Source organism: Lissotriton vulgaris, chromosome 6, assembly GCF_964263255.1.
Source record: "Lissotriton vulgaris chromosome 6, aLisVul1.2, whole genome shotgun sequence".
Lineage (NCBI taxonomy): Eukaryota > Metazoa > Chordata > Amphibia > Caudata > Salamandridae > Lissotriton > Lissotriton vulgaris.
The window spans coordinates 1,092,441,234-1,092,460,015 of NC_141694.1; the positions used below are offsets into that span (position 1 = coordinate 1,092,441,234).

Below are 18,782 nucleotides of genomic sequence, written 5' to 3' on the forward strand. Positions count from 1 at the left end.
AAAGTTGCTCTTTAACAGAATTAATGAGATAATGAGCAACAGGCCACTATGAATCTCCTCTTCAGCACCACCTACAAGAACACCCTAAATGCACCAACTTCACACCCTTGCACAACTAGTCTAGGGCCAAGTGCACAGTCTAGCAAACTATCACACATACATCCCACCGTTATCGTGAGTTTGAGTTGAGAAAGTGAATGGACAATAAAGAAGCATTTAGATTTTGTTTTCAGCTAGTCATAAGTGCTATGTGTTCAAGAATAGAGGGCACATGTCAGGCTGTATCGTTCGACATATTTCTGCTTATTCTTTAACATGTGGATTGGAGTTTACAAAATTCTCTAACTTTGCAGTCAAAGGCAAAATAGTAGAGTGGACTAGTTGACAGTCTTGGTGTGGTGGTAGAGGACGTGTGAAAACCGAAGCTGTAAGCTGTCGGGTTTTTTTTGGTAACACACAACGACTTTTAAATACCTGTAAATGAACTGTGCAAATGTTTCAAAACCTATCCGCAGTTGGTAAATCACAAATGGACAACTTGTTTGTAATTCAGAAGTGTGCTGGAAACAGATGTGATAGGATCGAAACAAGCAAAACACTGTATTTGGTAATGTTCAAATGATACACAGGGCTTTAAGTGGGCCGGGTCTCAAGGGGTCTGAGCACCGGCAGTTTTTTTTAAGGGGCCTCGAAACGGGTCTCGATCGGGCTCTGTTTTGAGCCCTGGCACAGGCGGTCCTTTTTTTTCCGGACTGCAATGACAGCAGTTTGCTGTCACTGCAGTCCGGAAAAAAGTGCCATGGCGCTAAACAGCCTGATAGAGACCCGTTTCGAGACACCAGGCACGTCGATGTGCGCTGCCCCCACTACTCACTTCTCACTAGTGGACGTCATGCCAGGTGAGCGTTGTGTGGGAAGGGAAATCCTTTAAAGAGTGTCATTTTCTCTCTGGATTTCCCTTCCCTTTCCGAAACGCAAGAGCAGCAACATTGTGGTAGGGTCACCAGGGCTTTAATTGGAAGCTTTTTCAATATTATATGCAACAAGCCATAGTTGCATCTTACTTAACTTATGCAACTAATAACCGTTGACAAAGCCAATAGTCCTGACGTGTTGTAGGTATGTTACTTGTTGTATCACATATCTGGAATGGATGTAATGACAGAAACAGCAAAATACAAGTAGGGCTGCACACTATGCTAAACACAGATTTTTAGCCTAAGTGATTTAAAGCCACGCCCCTAATTACACTGGCCACGCCCCTTTGAGAGACCCCACAGTTTTTTCATCCCACTTAAAGCCCTGATGATACATATTTGCTGAAACAACATTCCTACACATTATTTGTGCTTTTATAGTTTTATCAGTAAAACTGCATTTTGCTGCCATTTCACTGCCATTCCAATAGAAGAGGTTCTGTATGTAAAAGACAGTGCCTCCTTCTGACCTACAAGAATGCCTCAACAACGTACACATTTTCTAGTCTGTAGCACACTTCTGTGCATCAATGTGAATATAGTTTGCAGCTCACTAAAATGAAACAGTCCAATCAGTATACTATTTCCCATAAACAGGTAAAATAAAAAAGGGCTGTTATGTGGCTAGCCAGGGCATTATATAGTAATGTTATCTAACTGTTCTGGCCCACAATAACACCATAACAACCAGCAGTATGGAGCCAATTCTAGCTCATGCTGGCTGGTCAATGACTCATTTCCTGCTTAATGCTCTTACCCTCATACAAGACCTGTCCACTATGGGTTTTAGCAAACACAAGGAGATGATGAAAAGAGCGCTGCAACTTTTCAGACAATCAACCCAAGTCACTGATCTTGATTAAATCCATCATTGTTCTTTAGTTCACTTCGCCACCCCAGTTCAGACACAGCTATATCCAAATCAGTCTTGACCCTGTGCCTCATGGGAACAGTCCAGCCCGAACTGCCAAGCCATGTCTTATCCATTATTCAGTTCTATACCAGACCCTAAATCAGTCATTACCAGCTGAACCGACATGGAATGCCTGAAATGATCTGACACAAAACTGGCCACTTGTAGGACTGCACTGTAGCCCAGGACTGCAGGTCCTTATTAGCTACATTCTAAGTGTGCTGCTTTACATCTCACAATTTTGACAGAGAAACAGGGGAACCCTACTCACTAAGGAACCAGGGTAGTAGTTATAAAAGGAAGACAGTGGTTCCTGTGGAATAATATATTATGAAGTTATGATACACAAGCACAAATCGCAATATGGAGGGTTACGTAATGGCAGAGGGCGAAGGAACAACTAACAATGATTTCAGTGTAACATTTTTTATGGATTTTGTAAATAAAATTAGAAGTAAACATTGTAAATCAAAACAACATTTGTGCATAGTGTCCCAAGTGAAAACGGAAACCTAAAACTAAGTGACAATGTGAGTATTATAAACAAGGTTTCCACAGTTTGTACAAGTCGACCATTATCATCAAAATAATTCCATGTGAACAACACCTATATACAGTGATATGCGCTGGGAAAATAGTTTGCTTCTTTTGTTTGTCAACGGCGTTTCGCCCCTCAAAACAATGTGGGGTCTCCTCAGGACTATTGATGAAGGGACATCTGAAATTATGACTGCGCAGCCTCGTGAAAATGGCGTGCCACACATGAAGAATAGAAGAAAAGAGGTTTAATCACATGAGGACCCGTCCGGGTACTCAATGTGAGGAAAGGCTGTCAATCCAATAGGGTATGTAGGTGGGCCAGGAAGGCTCAATTAATCTTACGCAACAGAGGTAGCGTTGGAGAATCCAGTTCTAGGCGAGCAGTGACAATGCACTGAGAATTTCTCTGAATAAATTAATAGAAAAGCGGGACAGCGCTCCGCGTGTATGTTCGGAAAAGCAGAGTCAGTCAGCTAATCGGGTACATCTCACAATGGCATTCAGATATGAGATGCTAGTAACAAAGTCCATCCGAGCGGATGTTCCCGACCACTTCTCTCGGCAATCATGCCTGCTCGGGACCATGAACTATAAAAAAAATATATACTGACAACCCAGTGCAGAAACCATATATATAGGTTATGACCATGTGAAATACCACAAAAAGACCTGCACAGTTGCTCAAAGCCGTGCACATACCAATTTACTTACTTAAATACGATTGCACAACCACCTCTGATGTGTCAGTAAAATGTGTCCTTTGTCCTCGATTAGTCCTGAATTTTGACCTTCTGTTCTGAATTTTTGTCCTGACTTTAGACCCTATGTCCTGAATTTTGACACTCACCGTCCTGAATTTGCACCCATGCCAGTTGGTCACCCTAAGACAACACCAGGTGCAGCCGAACAAAGCCACCTACCAGTACACAGGGGTACTGCTCGTTTCCTGATCCAGTCTGCCGCTTGGGTAATATTCTAATGTAAGGAATCTGCAGCTAGATGTCTGTTAGACCGTCATACTTAAGGTGATTTTCCCTAAAACTTTTTGCCTGCTTACCTCCTCTTTTTTCTGTAACTTTTTTTGAGCCTTAGAACTCGCTACCACTGCTGACCAGTGCTAAAGTGCATGTGCTTATGCCACTTATATAAACACCAAAAAGAATATTTTATTTACTTCTATGTCTATCACTACTGTATAGGGCCCCCACCTGGAGCGTTCGCTACTTTGAATGCAGATGAAGAGGTGCCACTAGAGGATAAGGACTGGGGGGCGGTGGGTGCACTCACGCACACGGTGGCCTGTAATGCCAGATTCTAGCTAATTCATTACAACTATATGCATCGTACTTACATGACCCCAGAGAGAATACATCACATGGCCCCTAATAGGTCCAACTCGTGCCCAAGGTGCCAAACAGAAGAGGCTAATTTCTTTCACTTTGCTTGGGGATGCCCAGAGGTCAGTAGCTTCTGGACAGAGGTAGTGGAGCGGATCAGAGGCAGTGTGAACAGGTGAGTGCAACTGACACCCACCCAATTCCTATTGGGACTGATTTGAAAACCTAAAAGGCAAAGTAAGACAGCATATAGAGACTCCTGCAACGACCATTAGTACTAGCGAGGCGCAGAATTGCAATTGTGTGGATGGGGGTGCGAGCGCCCAAGATTTCGGCATGGATGCGAGATGTGCGCGAATGGACATTAGCTGAGGAGGTGCACATGAAGAGGTTTTGCAGTGATGAGAAATTAGAGGATGATTTAAGGCTTTGGATGGAGCTCTGTCGCAACCTAGTGACCAATGGCCTTCAGACAGGTTCCCAAAGTGCATTAGTAGCAGGAAACCAGGCAGGATCTGAGGGGGAGGGGGATTAAATGTTTGTTATACTTGGCTATTGTTGTTGGGATGAGGGGCTTAGTGGATGGACTGACCACTAGTACTGTAACAATATGATGCGATTACATGATTCTTTTTGCTGTTATTGGGTACAACACCTGTTTCATGTTATTGTTTAAAACTTTATTTAAAGTTTAAAAAAATGTTTTACTTCTAAGTCTCTTGTACAGTGGTACAACAATATACCCATGTACTGTAAATTAAATGCTACTTGTGGGCCTCACGCAATGAATGTACCTCCCACATCAGTAGCCTTTCAAACCTGTCTCAGGCCTCCCATTGAAGTGCCTGTGTGTGCAGTTTACTGGCACTTCAACTTGGCATTTAAAACCACTTGCCATGCATTAAAACACCCCTTTTATTACACATAGGCCACCCCCATGGTAGGCCCTAGGTAGCCCTAAGGGCAGGGCACTGTGTAACTAAAAGGCAGGACATGTTCTTTAAGTTTTATATGTCCTAGTAGTGACACACCGGTAAATTCATTTTTCATCACTGGGAGGCCTACTCCTCTCATTAGCTAGTATTGGGAAATCCTTAATACACTTTTACGCTGTAGTTCCTGATCAAAAAGGAGTAGCTGTATCATGGTTTATAGCTTTGGTATGGTAATGATAAATCTTCTTTAATGGTACAATTGGATTTGAAATTGCTGTTTTAGCTATGCCACTTTTAGAAAGTGGGCATTTCCATGCTCTTACTGCTGTGTGCCTTGCAGCCAGACTCCAATACACGTCTGGGGTGGGGACAGCTATACTTTGTGCATTTCCTCTGGACAGCCACAAACGCAGGAAGGGTGGGTCTGAGAACTCATCTGCATTCTGATAGCTCTCCCCGCTCCTCCAGCTTAGGAGGAGCGAACTCTTACACCTTAATAAGCAGTGTAAGTTTCTCATTCAAAAGGTTGATTACCCACTACTAATAGTCTACAGCCAGGGATGGAAAGAAAGGGGGACCTGTACACTTCAAGGGCCATCTTTGAAGTCACCCCCACTTCAAAGGCACAACTGGGTAGAAGTAATAGGCCTCTGACCCTACAAGATAGTACACTACTTGATATGTGAAGAACTGTCAGGAGTAAAAACTGCTGTGCTGCAAAGATCGCCACTCTGCTTAATTGCTGCTCTGGAAGAACTGATTTTCTGCTTTGCTGTGCTGCTCCACGGATCTCGGTTCTGCTGAGGGCAAGGAGTGGACCCATCTCACTTGAACACAGAGTGACTCAAAGGGCTTGCACCAGGTTCTGAAGTCTCTGGACCATCAACAACTTCCTTCAACCCTGCAAGAGCACCTGGGCTCTACTATCTGAGTCCGGCCTGGTCAAGTGGTGCTGATCCAGTCCAGGGCCCTTGAAAGTGACTTCTACTGTATAGAACCATCAAATTTGACGCAGTGACAACTTAGTAACGATCAGAATCGAAACATTGCCCTATGACACGCCGCATTTAGACGTCGCTTCAACAGAATGTGTGGCTCGACGACGACGCAGTGCCTGCATTGTAAATGGATTCGTTGACAAAGCCTTCTTCACCTGGGCAGATCGGAACTGACACATCGAGTCTTTGACACAGACGCTTACTCCATCCAAGGTACTTTTTGAGCAGGACCTGTAGCCGGCCTGCCCTCCATCGCGGTCAGCCTGAACTTTGGATTTACCCCAGCCCAGCGCGACCTCAAGTAACACCATAGCGCTATTTGCTTCTAAGCACTACTTTTTGCTTTAAAAATTCATAATTCTGGTGCTACTTATTGGATTTTTGTAATTTTGGTCTTGTTTTACTCATAAAAATATAATCCAGTTTCTAACCCTGTGTGGAGTATTCATTGTGTTACTGTGTGTGTGTTGCACAAAGACTTTACACATTCCCTATTTAGATAAGCCGGACTACTCTGTGCCCAGCTACCAGAGGATGAGCACAGGTTATCTCTTATGTGTATCTAGCTTACCATGATGACTAGAGTGGTGATTTCTGCTTTGACTGGGTGCATACCTCTGCCAACCAGAAACTCCAGTTCTAACAACAACTCTATTATAGGTTAAGCCTGAGAGGTGAAGGTCCAATAGAGTGTCCCCCTGATGACGGCCTAAATTGACTGTTTTCATTAGCGGCTACTTGTAACATGAGAGTCAAAGAGGCATCTAGGATACTTGAAGCTAATTAGAACCTCATGGAACGCAAGCTCCAAGGTGTGCAAGGTAATTAAGTTCAATTATGGGCCTACTCTCCCAGAGATTTCATTCTAACGCACCTGCTGTGCTGGAGCACTTCACACCAGTTCCTTGATAAATCAACTTCCATTAAGTCCTTTCACCTCTGATGACTGCTTTTTGGTATACTCACTCATATCTTCTAGGGACCTTCTCAACAAACCTGCAGAACTAAACCTGGTTCAAGGTCAATGCCATTAACCACAGCTAAATTAAATGCACCTTCTTTCTTATAGCTCAGAAAGAGTGCGGCCAATGCCCTCAACTAGCAGGTCATACACTACCTCTCACTTACCAGTACATTTTGCTACTCCTCAACAGAGTTGCGAAAGAAACTGAATTATCTCTGCCTCCTAAGGTCAAAGCTGTAATATGTCAGCTGTTCACCTCTACCTGCACAACTAAGCGTCTATTTCAGTACTTTATCACCATTCTGAACCTGAGAGCTTAGGGGTGGCGCTATACAGGTCATCAGTAATGTTACCTGAAGTAGATTCTCTGATGAACTGCAATGTTTATGGGCATCCATTATTGTGTGAGGAGGCCAATGCAGTCTAAATATTACATAGATGACCTAAAACAAGTTGTGATTTTTGTTGGCAGAAGAAAATGTTTCACTACACAGTCAGGTGCCTTCACTCTGCATGCCTTCTTAGTCACTCACTATCTTTTTTTTGATCAACAGACAAAAACTATTACCATTTTCCATCGCCAAACTCTTTCTACTCCTGCCCAAACATGGGATCCGCAAAGTTTATGTAAACTACTGTACTAGTGTGCAAAACATGGAATTCTTAAAAAAGGTCACACTGATCACCAAAGGACAAAATGTAGAGCATGACTGCCCTGGTTAGGTCTGTCAAAACAGGGTATCTACCTAGTTCTTACCTTGTGGCTCTCCACCACCATTTGCAGAAAGGTTGGTCCAGAAAATACTGTGATTCACATGACCACCGCCATTGAATTTCAGGGCAGGCTGCAAAGACACCTGTGCTGTGACATCACCTAGAAAATTAAAGTCATTAGATGTAAGCAACACAATTGTTTGTCATTAGGCAAATAAACAAATGGTGTCAATGTCAGCTTATAGATCATACGCTTCATACTTAGCAGTACTGGGCGAACAGTCAAAATATAAGAAATACTTTTGAAGGATAATTTGATGGTTCCAAGGACTGATGTCCCCCAAATAAATAAAGGCCAAGTATTCTTCAGGTACATGTATTTTCACCCAAAGCAAGTTCAGTAAATGATTGAAGTTGAGTTATGTCACATTTTATTGAGCAGTTACCTGTTCTAGAAATTTGTGGTGCAGCATAAAGCAGGAGAAAAAGGAGTTGAGGACAATACTTGACAGCCAAGAAATTGTGACAATGTGTTACGATTCCAAACAAAAAAAATGTGAATACTGGTGTTGATTGCTGTTAGACTTGGCATCTTTTAGCCTGTTTCCCCGGTCTTTTTGCTTTCTGACCTCCCGGTTTTGACTCCATTTTTGTTGGTCTACTGTCTCAGCGCACTCTCTCACTGCTGTTCAGTGTTTAAGTGCAAGTGCTCCTGTTGTAAACTGTTGTTAAGAATTGGTGATTTGAGGATTGGCATATTTAATTTACTAGTCAGTCCCTAGTACAGTGCACTGTGTGTGCCCAAGGCCTGTAAATCAAAAGCTGCTAGTGGGCCTGCAGCACTAATTGTGCAACCCACATACGCAGCCTGTAAATGTAACTCAGGCCTGCCATTGCAGAGCCTGTGTGCAGGCTGGGACTGCCATGTCTACTTGGCAAGTGCACCTACTTGCCAGGCTCTAACCTTCCCTTTTCTTACATGTGAGTCACCCCTAAGGTAGGCCCAAGGTACTCCTGGCAGAGTGCAGTGCATGTGAAAGGTGGGACATGACCTGATGTGTGTGGCATGTCCTGATGGTGAAATACTGCCAATTTCATTTTTCACTATTGCAAGGCTACCCGTTCCCATAGGATAGAATGGGGAGTTTGCTTATAACATCTTATAAACATAACTACCCCTGGGAACAAGGTAGGAAAATAAAGTTCAGTATGCCTGAACTCAGAATGTTAAAATGCACCTTTTAGGGAGGGTGATTTTTACACTCTGTTTGAAAATACCACTTTTAGAAAGTAGGTATTTTCTTGCTTAGTCATCCAGTGTGCCTCTGCTAGGATATGTATTAACTGTCTGGCTTTGGAGTGACAGGGGCTGGGGATGTGCAGTGGCTCCAGAAAGTCTAGATGAGTCAGAGCTGGGCTGAATAGACCTGGGTTGCATTTAGTTAGAGTAGGGGAGGAGATTTCCTTTCACCTGAATAGGTCTGGTCTGCCTTACACCATGCTGTCTCCACCTCCTGCCAGGAAGCTGGGCCAGAGAGGACAGAACTTGTTTGGACTAAGCACAGACACTCTCTGCCTTAGAAAACAAAGGGATTTTGAGTATAAATATTGGGGCCCACACCACAACATTTTAGAACTCGCTGGAATCAAGGAACCTGCCAAGAAGAGCTGGAACAGTTACCAGGAGGAGTACTGCCCCTTTGCTGTATTGGTGCTTTGTTGGGTTGACTTTTACTTGTGTGGAGTATCTCCAAGGGCTTGAAGTAGAGCTTGCCTCCTGTTCTGAAGTCTCAGCGACTGCAAAGACAAGTCCCGCTTCGGGAACCGCTGTTCCAGTAGCCACAGAGAAGGGAAGCGCAACCGACTCAGTCACAGACTAAGCCGCTGGTTCTGTGTCCTGACGGCACTGCAGAAGGCACTGTCTGCATCTTGCACCGCAACCCTGGTCTCACCGATGACTACCGACGCCACGGAGCCGCTGCTTGCACCGTGACCTATGGGCACCCACTCCAAACCGCCTTGCTTCACTTCGCCATCCTGGTCTCACAGACGCCATCGCTGCTGCTATCTTCGACACCCGTGACCACATCGTGGCTGGGGGCCCGCTTGTAAGTTTCACGACACACCGCCTCATCCCACACAGCAGTCTGGGCTGACCGACATAAGCTCCCGCTAACCGGCTCGGTCGCTTGCACCGCAACCTACCAGCACGGCATCGAGCACCGGCCCACCCTGCATCGTAAGCCTTGTTCTCACCGACGCAGTCTGAACGATCGTCACCAAGCCATTGCCTGCACTGCATCAAGAGGGCACCTCACTCTGCACCACTTACATTTTGCAACGCTACCGTGAAGGTTGCCACAACCATCCCGCACCCACGTGCCAGCCGCAACGAGAAAAGGTACTGTCACAGAGTCTGTCCACGCTTTCGCTGGCTCATACTGACGCAGTCAGCTGGAAAGGTTAGACTCTGTTGTTTTCAGCATCTAGGTAGCCCCGGACGAAGCTATAGACTCGCACGAACTGTGTTGTTGAGATATTTCTGCAATTTTAAGGATATTTTGCTAAGTAGATATTTTTAAAATACTGCATGGTGAATTTTTATCATTTTGGCCTTGTTTTGGATATAGAAAAATATTGGATATATTTCTAAACTGGTGTGGTGTGTGATGGACTTGGTCCTTTTTGGTCATCCCTGAACTTTTTGCCTACCTCCTAGTATTTTTCAGACCTGGTGTTGGTGGTTTTAGGACTTTGGGCACTTTATCACTGCTGTCCAGTGTAAAGTGCATGTGCTCTCTATGGTAAACAAGGTAAGATCGGTCTACACCAGTTTGGAGTAATTAATTTACCTGTCCGTCCCTCGTAAAGTGGTATCTCAGATCCCCAGGGCCAGTAAATTAAATACAACGGGTGGGCTTGCCACGCTGCTTGCGCCACCCACCAAAGTAGACTTTCAAACCTGTCTCAGGCCACTGCCATTGCAGTGCCTGTGCGCGCAGTTTACTGCTGCTGTGACAGGGCACATAAAGTGGGTGCCACGTCTGTGACGTCCCCCCCTTTTACTGCATGTCCGTCACCCCTAAGGTAGGCCCAAGCTAGCCCTATGGGTAGGGTGCATTGTAGGTTAAAAGGTAGGATATGTACCTTAATTATGTGACATGTCCTGGTAATTTTGGTTTCTCACTGCTGAGAGACTGCCCTCTCATAGGAATGCATTGGGGATTCCCTGATAAATGTTTCAGTGGTAATTCCTGATATGAGAGGAGCAGCAAGTTTGGTATGTTTGGAATAGTAATAATAAATGCTGCTTAATGGTGTGCGCACATTTATTATCAGTATTTTAGAAATGCCACTTTTAGAAGTTGGCATTTCTGTGTGCTATGTATCTTTGTCTGCCTGATGTGTATTTCATGCCTGGCGCCTGAGTGCCAGGCGCTGGAGTGCCAGGGGCTGGTGAGGTGTGTGGCTCCAGAGGGGCAGAGTGAGTCAGCGCTAGGCTGAATAGGCAGATCTGCATTTGGAGTAGTGCGAGTAGTAGGCCCTGACCCTGAATAAGTCTGTGCCTGCTTTGTTCAATGCTGGCTCCGCCCCCCTGTGGTGTGTCTGGGGCCAGAGCTTAACCTGACAAAGGAGGGTGTGACCACTGTATAGAAAGTGCTTCAGTACCCCCAAGAACCAGTTGGGACTGGTTCCTAAAGCCCTGTGCCAGGGTAGAACAAAGGCCAAGCCTGATATAAATTTTGGAGCTGTGACCGCATGTCTTTGTGCCTTTTGGTGCTCCTCGTACCGGTTGTGGAGCTGTGCTGCTGCAGGGCTGCTGGGCCAGGAGGAACTACCGTGGCACACAGCTGCTGTTTCATGGTGGTCTCTACGTGCAGGCCTGCCTGTGCCCAGCTCTGCCCTCTAAAACATGGGACATAGAGCTTTGTGAGCGCTGCATTCTCCATTTGTCCCGCAGGAGCCCGAGGAGGGGGGGCTACCACTGCCCAGCTGAGAGGGCGCCGTCACGCCGTGGACGAAGAGCCACAAGCCCGGTGGCTGTTGCCTGGTTGGAGGCGGGGCTCCTGGGGTGACGAGGAGAGCACGCATGCTTCTACGCATCCTAGGAGGGGAGCCAACTTGGCCGTGCCAGAGTAAATGACAAGCACACCGTTGTTGCCTCTTGTTTCCCGAGCCCAAAGAAGGAGGGCTTCAGCTCCGCTCGAGCAACAAGACGTGCAAGTCAGGCATAGTTGTGCCTGTTTGTGGGGAGAAAGAAAGAAAGAAAGAAAGAAAGAAAGAAAGAAAGAAAGAAAGAAAGAAAGAAAGAAAGAAAGAAAGAAAGAAAGAAAGAAAGAAAGAAAGAAAGAAAGAAAGAAAGAAAGAAAGAAAGAAAGAAAGAAAGAAAGAAAGAAAGAAAGAAAGAAAGAAAGAAAAAAAAGGAAGAAGAAAGAGAAGGAAGAAGAAAGAAAGAAAGGAGGAAGAAAGAAGGAGGAAGAGGAAGAAAGAAAGAGAAAGGAGGAAGAGGAAGAAAGAAAGAGAAAGGAGGAATAGAAAGGAGGAAGAGGAAGAAGATGTATTATTATTATTATAAGTGCCTAGAAGTGGTACCAGAAGAGCCCTGGTGATGGGGGCTCACAAGGGTCTGTGCTACTGTTGGTTATGTGCAAATGCTTACACACTGCTTCTGAGATAAGCCTGACTGCTCGTGCCAAGCTACCAATGGGGTGAGCAGTGATTATTTTAGGAGTAACTCCCTTACCCTACATAGGAAGAAGGTTCCCTACTTGGACAAAGGTGCAATCCCTTGCCAACTAGAGACCTCCATTTCTAACAATGGCCTATAGAACACCAAATATATAAATAAGCATACATCTCTATACATATACACACACACCACTGACACAATAAAAAGACACCCATTACCCTATAGCTAGATTTTTTCAAGAGATGCATTACACGAACCTTCTATCTTATTACACCATAGAAAATGTTCCAAAAAGTGCAAGTGTGGCAATATGACCTTGACTTTACGCAAATAGAAATCAAGCACGCTGTGGATCTTGACACTATACGTCAACTTTGGTTGAATATAGAAGAACTACTAAGGGTATATTTGGAGGAAGGTTAAATTACTATACTTAATTGCCATCGTTTTGTGTCCAATTTTGTGCTCGGATGCTTCATGATTGTTTTACCTGACTTGTACTTATGATTTTATATTGCAGGAGTAAAGGACAGGGATGTTACTTATGAGATGTGGTGAAGGCATTTGTCTATTCCCCCTGCCCATGTCTTCCTTTTTAACTTTGGTGGTGGAGCTACACTACAGATAGGATTTTCCATATTTTTATGTTGTATTATACAAGGGATTGCCTATAAGCCTCGACTGTATTTTGAATCCACATGGACATTATAATTCAACAGTGAGCAGATTTAGCTGCATTACCCTAATATGGCTAGCAGTAGTGGTATTTTTTCTACCTGTTTGATACAGTGCTTTGAGATTTGTAGGCTCTTATTGTGCCCACTGACCTAGATGTGGTTATACAGGGGATATTTCACGTGTGTTAGCTTACTGAGGCTTTTTACACCATGGGAATAAGATGGTCTACGCTATACATCCTCTGCACGGTCCGCTAGTGATCAGGCAACATTTGGCACACTGCCTGTAGGAATCCCTGTATTTTGGTGTTTTGTCCAGATAGTGTTACTCACTATATTTTGTTTTTATGTTTCTTATGGTGCATGTTCTTTATATTTGGACTACATGTCTCATCTATGGGGGAAGAACAGGTCCTTGGTATGCACTACTTTTTGATGTTTCCATACACTAACTTCGAGGGTGCCGATCTGACAAGAAGAAAATGTTTCACTTTACACATTTTTCCACTAATGAAGCTGTGTTCATGAAATACACTTAGTTTCTTTGTAGTTATGCGTTGTGTATGGATTGGAAGATTTTTCTGTATTTTCAAATATGTTGCTCAATTTTGACTTTTCTAAGATGGTGCCTCATGGGACGTGGTAGTTTGATGTCGGTTTGTGCTTGGGATACCCTCCTAACTTAAATTGTTAAATTGTTAATTTGACACTTGGGCCAAAACGCTTTGCGTTTACTTTAATTTAATTTATGTATGATGCTGATATGTGAGGATCCCCCTTTTGTATCTTAATAGTTACTTGATTTCGCTTTCCAAGATGCCACCCCCAAAACCAAGCTAGTTCGCTGTTTGACTATTAAAAGCACACTGCCTGTCTGATGGGTATTTACCACACACTGCTAGTTTGTTGAAGGTGGGCTCTCCGGAACACAGCAAGAAAGCAGGTGCCGGGGGATGGGGTCCCCGAGGCCAATAAAGGCTCAGGGAGGGTGGCTGAGTGCCCCCCTTCACATAAGCGGCAGCTCAGATGAATGGGGTCCAGAGGGCCTTTTTAAGGGGTTGGGGGGGGCGGGGGCAGGCATCCCCCTCCCTTTAGTCAATACTTTGGGCCCCAGGGGATGTGCCCTGGGGCCAAAAATGACTCGAGGAGGGGGGCAGTGTGCCCCCTCCCCTAAAAAATGTTTATTGGGCCCTAGGGGATGCGGCCCTTGTGGCTTAAAGCATGCTTGGGGAGGGACCAGGGCATCTCCTTCCCCAGTATAAATAGATTGTGCTCCAGGGGGTGGGGTCCCCTGGGCTGAAAATGGCTCGGGAGGGGGCCCTACCGATATATCTCTCTATAGATTATATATTTGTACACACACACATTCACTGATAAAAACAAAAGCCAAAGTAATGTTACAGTTAGGTGAAATGTTCAGTAACAATGTAACGTTTTAAACTTTAAAAACCACAGAAATTCACCAGTTATACTTCTCACGTAACTAACTCCAGCCCCCTCCATGGACAGTTTTCTTATCAATATTTTCACTGCAAATTTTGCAGTAATAATACCAATGATGTCATAGAAGAGGTCAGGAGTGATGTAAAATATGGGTTAATGAGCAGTGCATGTTAAGGGCGTGTGTTATCTTAGAGCATAAGTGTGGTTTTTAGTGTTTACAACGTTATGTTGTTACTGAACATTGCACCCAATTATAAGCCAGCTTCCCGCATGGGATCCATTCGCCACTTCATTCTCACAATACCAAGAGGTTGAGAGTCAATTCCCGGCTGAGCAATTTGTAACTGTTAAACTGCCTGTCGATTCATGAGGGCTCCCCAGACTGTCATTACGTTTGGGAATTGAACATTGTTCTTCATAATCCACCTCCTAATCAAGAGGGTCCACAAGCTTTGGACAATTTAGGAGATCACATCCCCGAGATTAAATCAAGCTTTCCTCCAGCTGTATCGGTCAAGCGCGCGGATAACCAATAATTAATTCTCACATCACCAGATTCATTTCGGAGAATTCTTTCCAGACCCTTGAAAGACATACCAACCACACAGTCGGACAGTGATGGTCACTTACCATAGCAGCTTACCTGCACCTGATGCGAGCCTGATGTACCCCTATGCTTATTGACAAAACACCCCTGACTGTAGGACTGTTGCTACAATCCGTTGGTGTCTCCTACCTTATTCCGACCTGATGACCCGTATCTAAATAATTTTGTACTGAGGGTCAAAACGTATTCAATTTCTACAGTGGACCGTGTTTAAATTTGATTGAGGATTTCAACAATTAAAAAAAATGCTTTATTGGGCTTCATTGAGTTTTGAAATCGGTTGGTAAAGCAGGTTTAAGAAGAGAACAAGTGGCAACCATCTGGTACCTTACACATTCATTTGAAAAAGCTCTGGATACATGGTTGGATGATTTCATACTCCGAATAATGGAAAGAAATAACAGTGATCAACAGAATGCCTGTCTTTTAATTTGTACGCTATTATAGGAGTCGAAGAAAGGAAATTACTGGCTCACTGTGGAGTAGAGATGAGGGTTAGTTGAACTGCTGGTTACTGCGTGATGCAATACCATGGTTTAAAGTTTCCCTGTGTACCCTGGTAAGTTAATGGGGCCCAGTGGCAGAGGTTATGTAGAGCCTACGTCAACTGGCACGGAAGACGGGGGGGTCGGAGAGGGGGGGGGGGGGGAGCTTGTGCGGTGCCCGGGGCGTGATTTCAACTTTAAAAAGAAGTAACCAGGAAAGGGATTGAGTAGTTTTGGGAGGATGGTGTTAGATGACGTTAGGGAGCCTTGCGGGCCGGAGGGTAGTGTACAGGTAGAGGGGCGAGCATAGGTACTGTCACCGGAGCTGTGTAGCCTCTAGCATATTACGATTTATCCAGGGAGGAGAGAATAATTCTGGGAACACTGGGTGGAGTGGAGTTGAAGGAGTGAGCTGTTGAATACGTTTTTGTCCATACTCGCAAAGTTAAACTTCCATAACAAACGTAATTGTATTAATAAGTGTGTGTTGAATTTATTAAATCAACATTAGTTTTAAAAACGCATTCATTCTGAAAAACATGGAGGGACTAATTTTTATGCTCTATGTTGCAATTGCAAGTATGTGGAAAATAATAAATGAACCTGGTCTATTGTCTTTGTCAGTATTAAATGCGGCTGTTTAATTAATGGCATGTGGCTATTGGTGTGCTTATGTAATGTTATGTCTTTTCTGTGGCAAAAGCTTGTGGAGAATTCTTATGGCCTAAAAGAAGAAGGTTAATATAAATGCTGCTCTATGTGCTTAGCTAGGTAACATAAATTAACGGGGTAATAATTAGCAAAGGGGGTGGGTAACAGAATGGGTCTCAATTTTCTAATTAATTACTGTTTTGTGTTTGTTTAAATACTAGTTTCCATGAGAGGCCTTTAGGCCTACAAAAGATGGCGTTTTTGAAACCTGTCCAGAGAGGAGCCTTGCACACACGAGAAGTGGAAAGTTTTACCACGTCGACAATTTTGTCAGAAAATACTGTTGAATAAGTTGTGCTTAATGTGCTCATAGAGATTGTCCAAGGACAGGAAGCGGCAGGATTGCCAAGGCAAGGAAGTCATGAACTGTAGCTCAAATTTGGTTACATGTTCGAGGAAGCGAAATGACACGAAAGCAAAGGACAATAGGGCTAAAGAAAAGCCTGTTCTTGGTCTGGAGGCGATTACGACATGCTGGTGGACTGACACGGCTCAGCCAATGACAAGTTTAGATTTTTGGAAAAGAATGCAGAATTTAGTTACTTTAACTAGTAAGAAAGGCATAAAACTTGGCTCACGGGGAGGAGGGAATCTCTCCTCGTTTTCTGATTCCTTAAGGGCGAGACGTGCTGTTGGACTCTTTGGCGCACGTAAGGACAGCAGTCTTTAATGAATATTCTTTTAGGTGAAGAGAGTTTTAGACAGGGAGATAGAATTTAGGGAATGGAAATTTTATTTTGCTTTAATTCATGCTAATTGATTTGCCTTTAAAATGTCAGTCTAATAAGCCTTTCCTTGAATGATGCTTCCACTTTTCTAATAAAATTATGATTTTTGAATAAAAATGCTCTTTGAATAAATAAAGCTAATATAATTAGATTTTTGAAATGACAAGCTGGTCTTGTTTATTCATGAAAAACCAAACACTATAGCAGGGCTAGAGGGATGTTAAGAGACCAAGCCTAAGTATTATCCCCCATAGGAACTAAACTGATAAACAACAAACTTAGGGGTCTGAAATTAGAAATCCAGTTGTGATTCTATGATTTTGTCACCATGTCAATTGTACATGGGAACAAGCAAAGTAGATCTAGCAGACCATATCACCAAAATGTGAAGCACCGGTAAACGTAAGTCACCCCTGGTTGAGGATTCCCATCAAAAGTCTTGTATGAATCAATATTCTCATTTGGTAATCCTTATCGGGTATTGTGTCTCTTGATCATTGAGACCACTAGCATACCCTGATAGCCAGTTCAGGGTAGCGACCCACAATCACAAGGTACTACCACATGGTTGATACGATGGGAATGTGCAGTGCAAAAAACATTTAAGTGGTGGTTTAAAACAGGATAGGGAACTTAACAAAAGCCAGTTTTAATAAACGTTAGCCCCTTCCCCTTTAAAAACAAGAACAGTGTAACATAATCATCGCAGTCCACACAAATAGCTGCGAAGAGACCAACATGTTTCAGCCACACCGGGAGATTGCCCAGGCTTTCGAAAGGCCTGGGGAATCTCCCGGTGTGGCTGAAACATGTTGGTCTCTTCGCAGCTATTTGTGTGGACTGCGATTATTATGTTACACTGTTCTTGTTTTTAAAGGGGAAGGGGCTAACGTTTATTAAAACTGGCTTTTGTTAAGTTCCCTATCCTGTTTTAAACCACCACTTATATGTTTTTTGCACTGCACATTCCCATCGTATCAACACCATGTGGTAGTACCTTGTGATTGTGGGTCGCTACCCTGAACTGGCTATCAGGGTATGCTAGTGGTCTCAATGATCAAGAGAAACAATACCCGATAAGGATTACCAAATGAGAATATTGATTCATACAAGACTTTTGATGGGAATCCTCAACCAGGGGTGACTTACGTTTACCGGTGCTTCACATTTTGGTGATATGGTCTGCTAGATCTACTTTGCTTGTTCCCATGTACAATTGACATAGTGACAAGATCATAGAATCACAACTGGATTTCTAATTTCAGACCCCTAATTTTGTTGTTTACTTGTTTATTCATGGTCTAGTTATCATTAGTTGATCCATTTGCCTTAGTGACTTAATTAAATGTCATATGATTAAAAACTATGGTAAGAAATGATAAACTGCAGTTGTATATAATTTTGTAAATAGTTTGTGAATAGTTTTGATTAATTAGGTCACATGATTCAGTCGCTCAAAATTGTCTCGTTAGTTTACGGGCCTTGGTAGTGATTCATGATTGATGGTGAGTATTGTGGAGATGATTAATGTTTGTGGTGCAGTTTTTCATTAGGAGCACTGGATCAGAGTATACTTGCTGGGGGAACTCAGGCTTTGCAAAGGGCCACTTTAGGTCACCGTTTGGAGTACTAGGGTTTATAGAAATTTAAGAAGGCGAGGGTGGGGGTCCTCAGCTGTCGGTTCCATGAACTGAGAAAGCATAGTGTCCCAGGCTGTGGGGTGCCAGCACATTTGTCAGGCTTCTTCCCAGTGCAGTGTTGATCTTTCGGCCTCTCCCCAGTGGACCAGTGCCTGGCGCCACTTGGGGAGATCAGGGGGGTGTTGCACACTCCAGTGAATGGTTAGTTGACGCTTGGCCAATAGAAGAGCAAGGTTGGTAAAGCACACCTGCACCTTGTGGTTCTTCCACCAGGGGAAGATACGGAGAATTGGCCTCCCAGGAGTTCAATGAGTTGAGTTATGTGACTGTAGCTAGTGAATCATGTTTGGAGTGCCAAAAGATGGTTATCCTTCGGCATGACCAAAGCACAGGTTAGAGATCGGCCACCCGGCTAGGGCCTCT

At 43.9% G+C, this 18,782-nt stretch overlaps 1 protein-coding gene across 1 annotated transcript in view; it reads right to left on the reverse strand.

The window, feature by feature from the left end:
* SOD2 (superoxide dismutase 2) overlaps window positions 1-18,782 on the reverse strand; it is a 190,105-nt gene that overhangs the window by 101,649 nt on the left and 69,674 nt on the right. Inside the window, exon 3 of the mRNA XM_086927153.1 lies at window positions 7,422-7,538. Within this exon, the coding sequence (XP_086783279.1) occupies window positions 7,422-7,538 (117 nt within the window). The remainder of the gene's footprint in view (window positions 1-7,421; window positions 7,539-18,782) is intronic.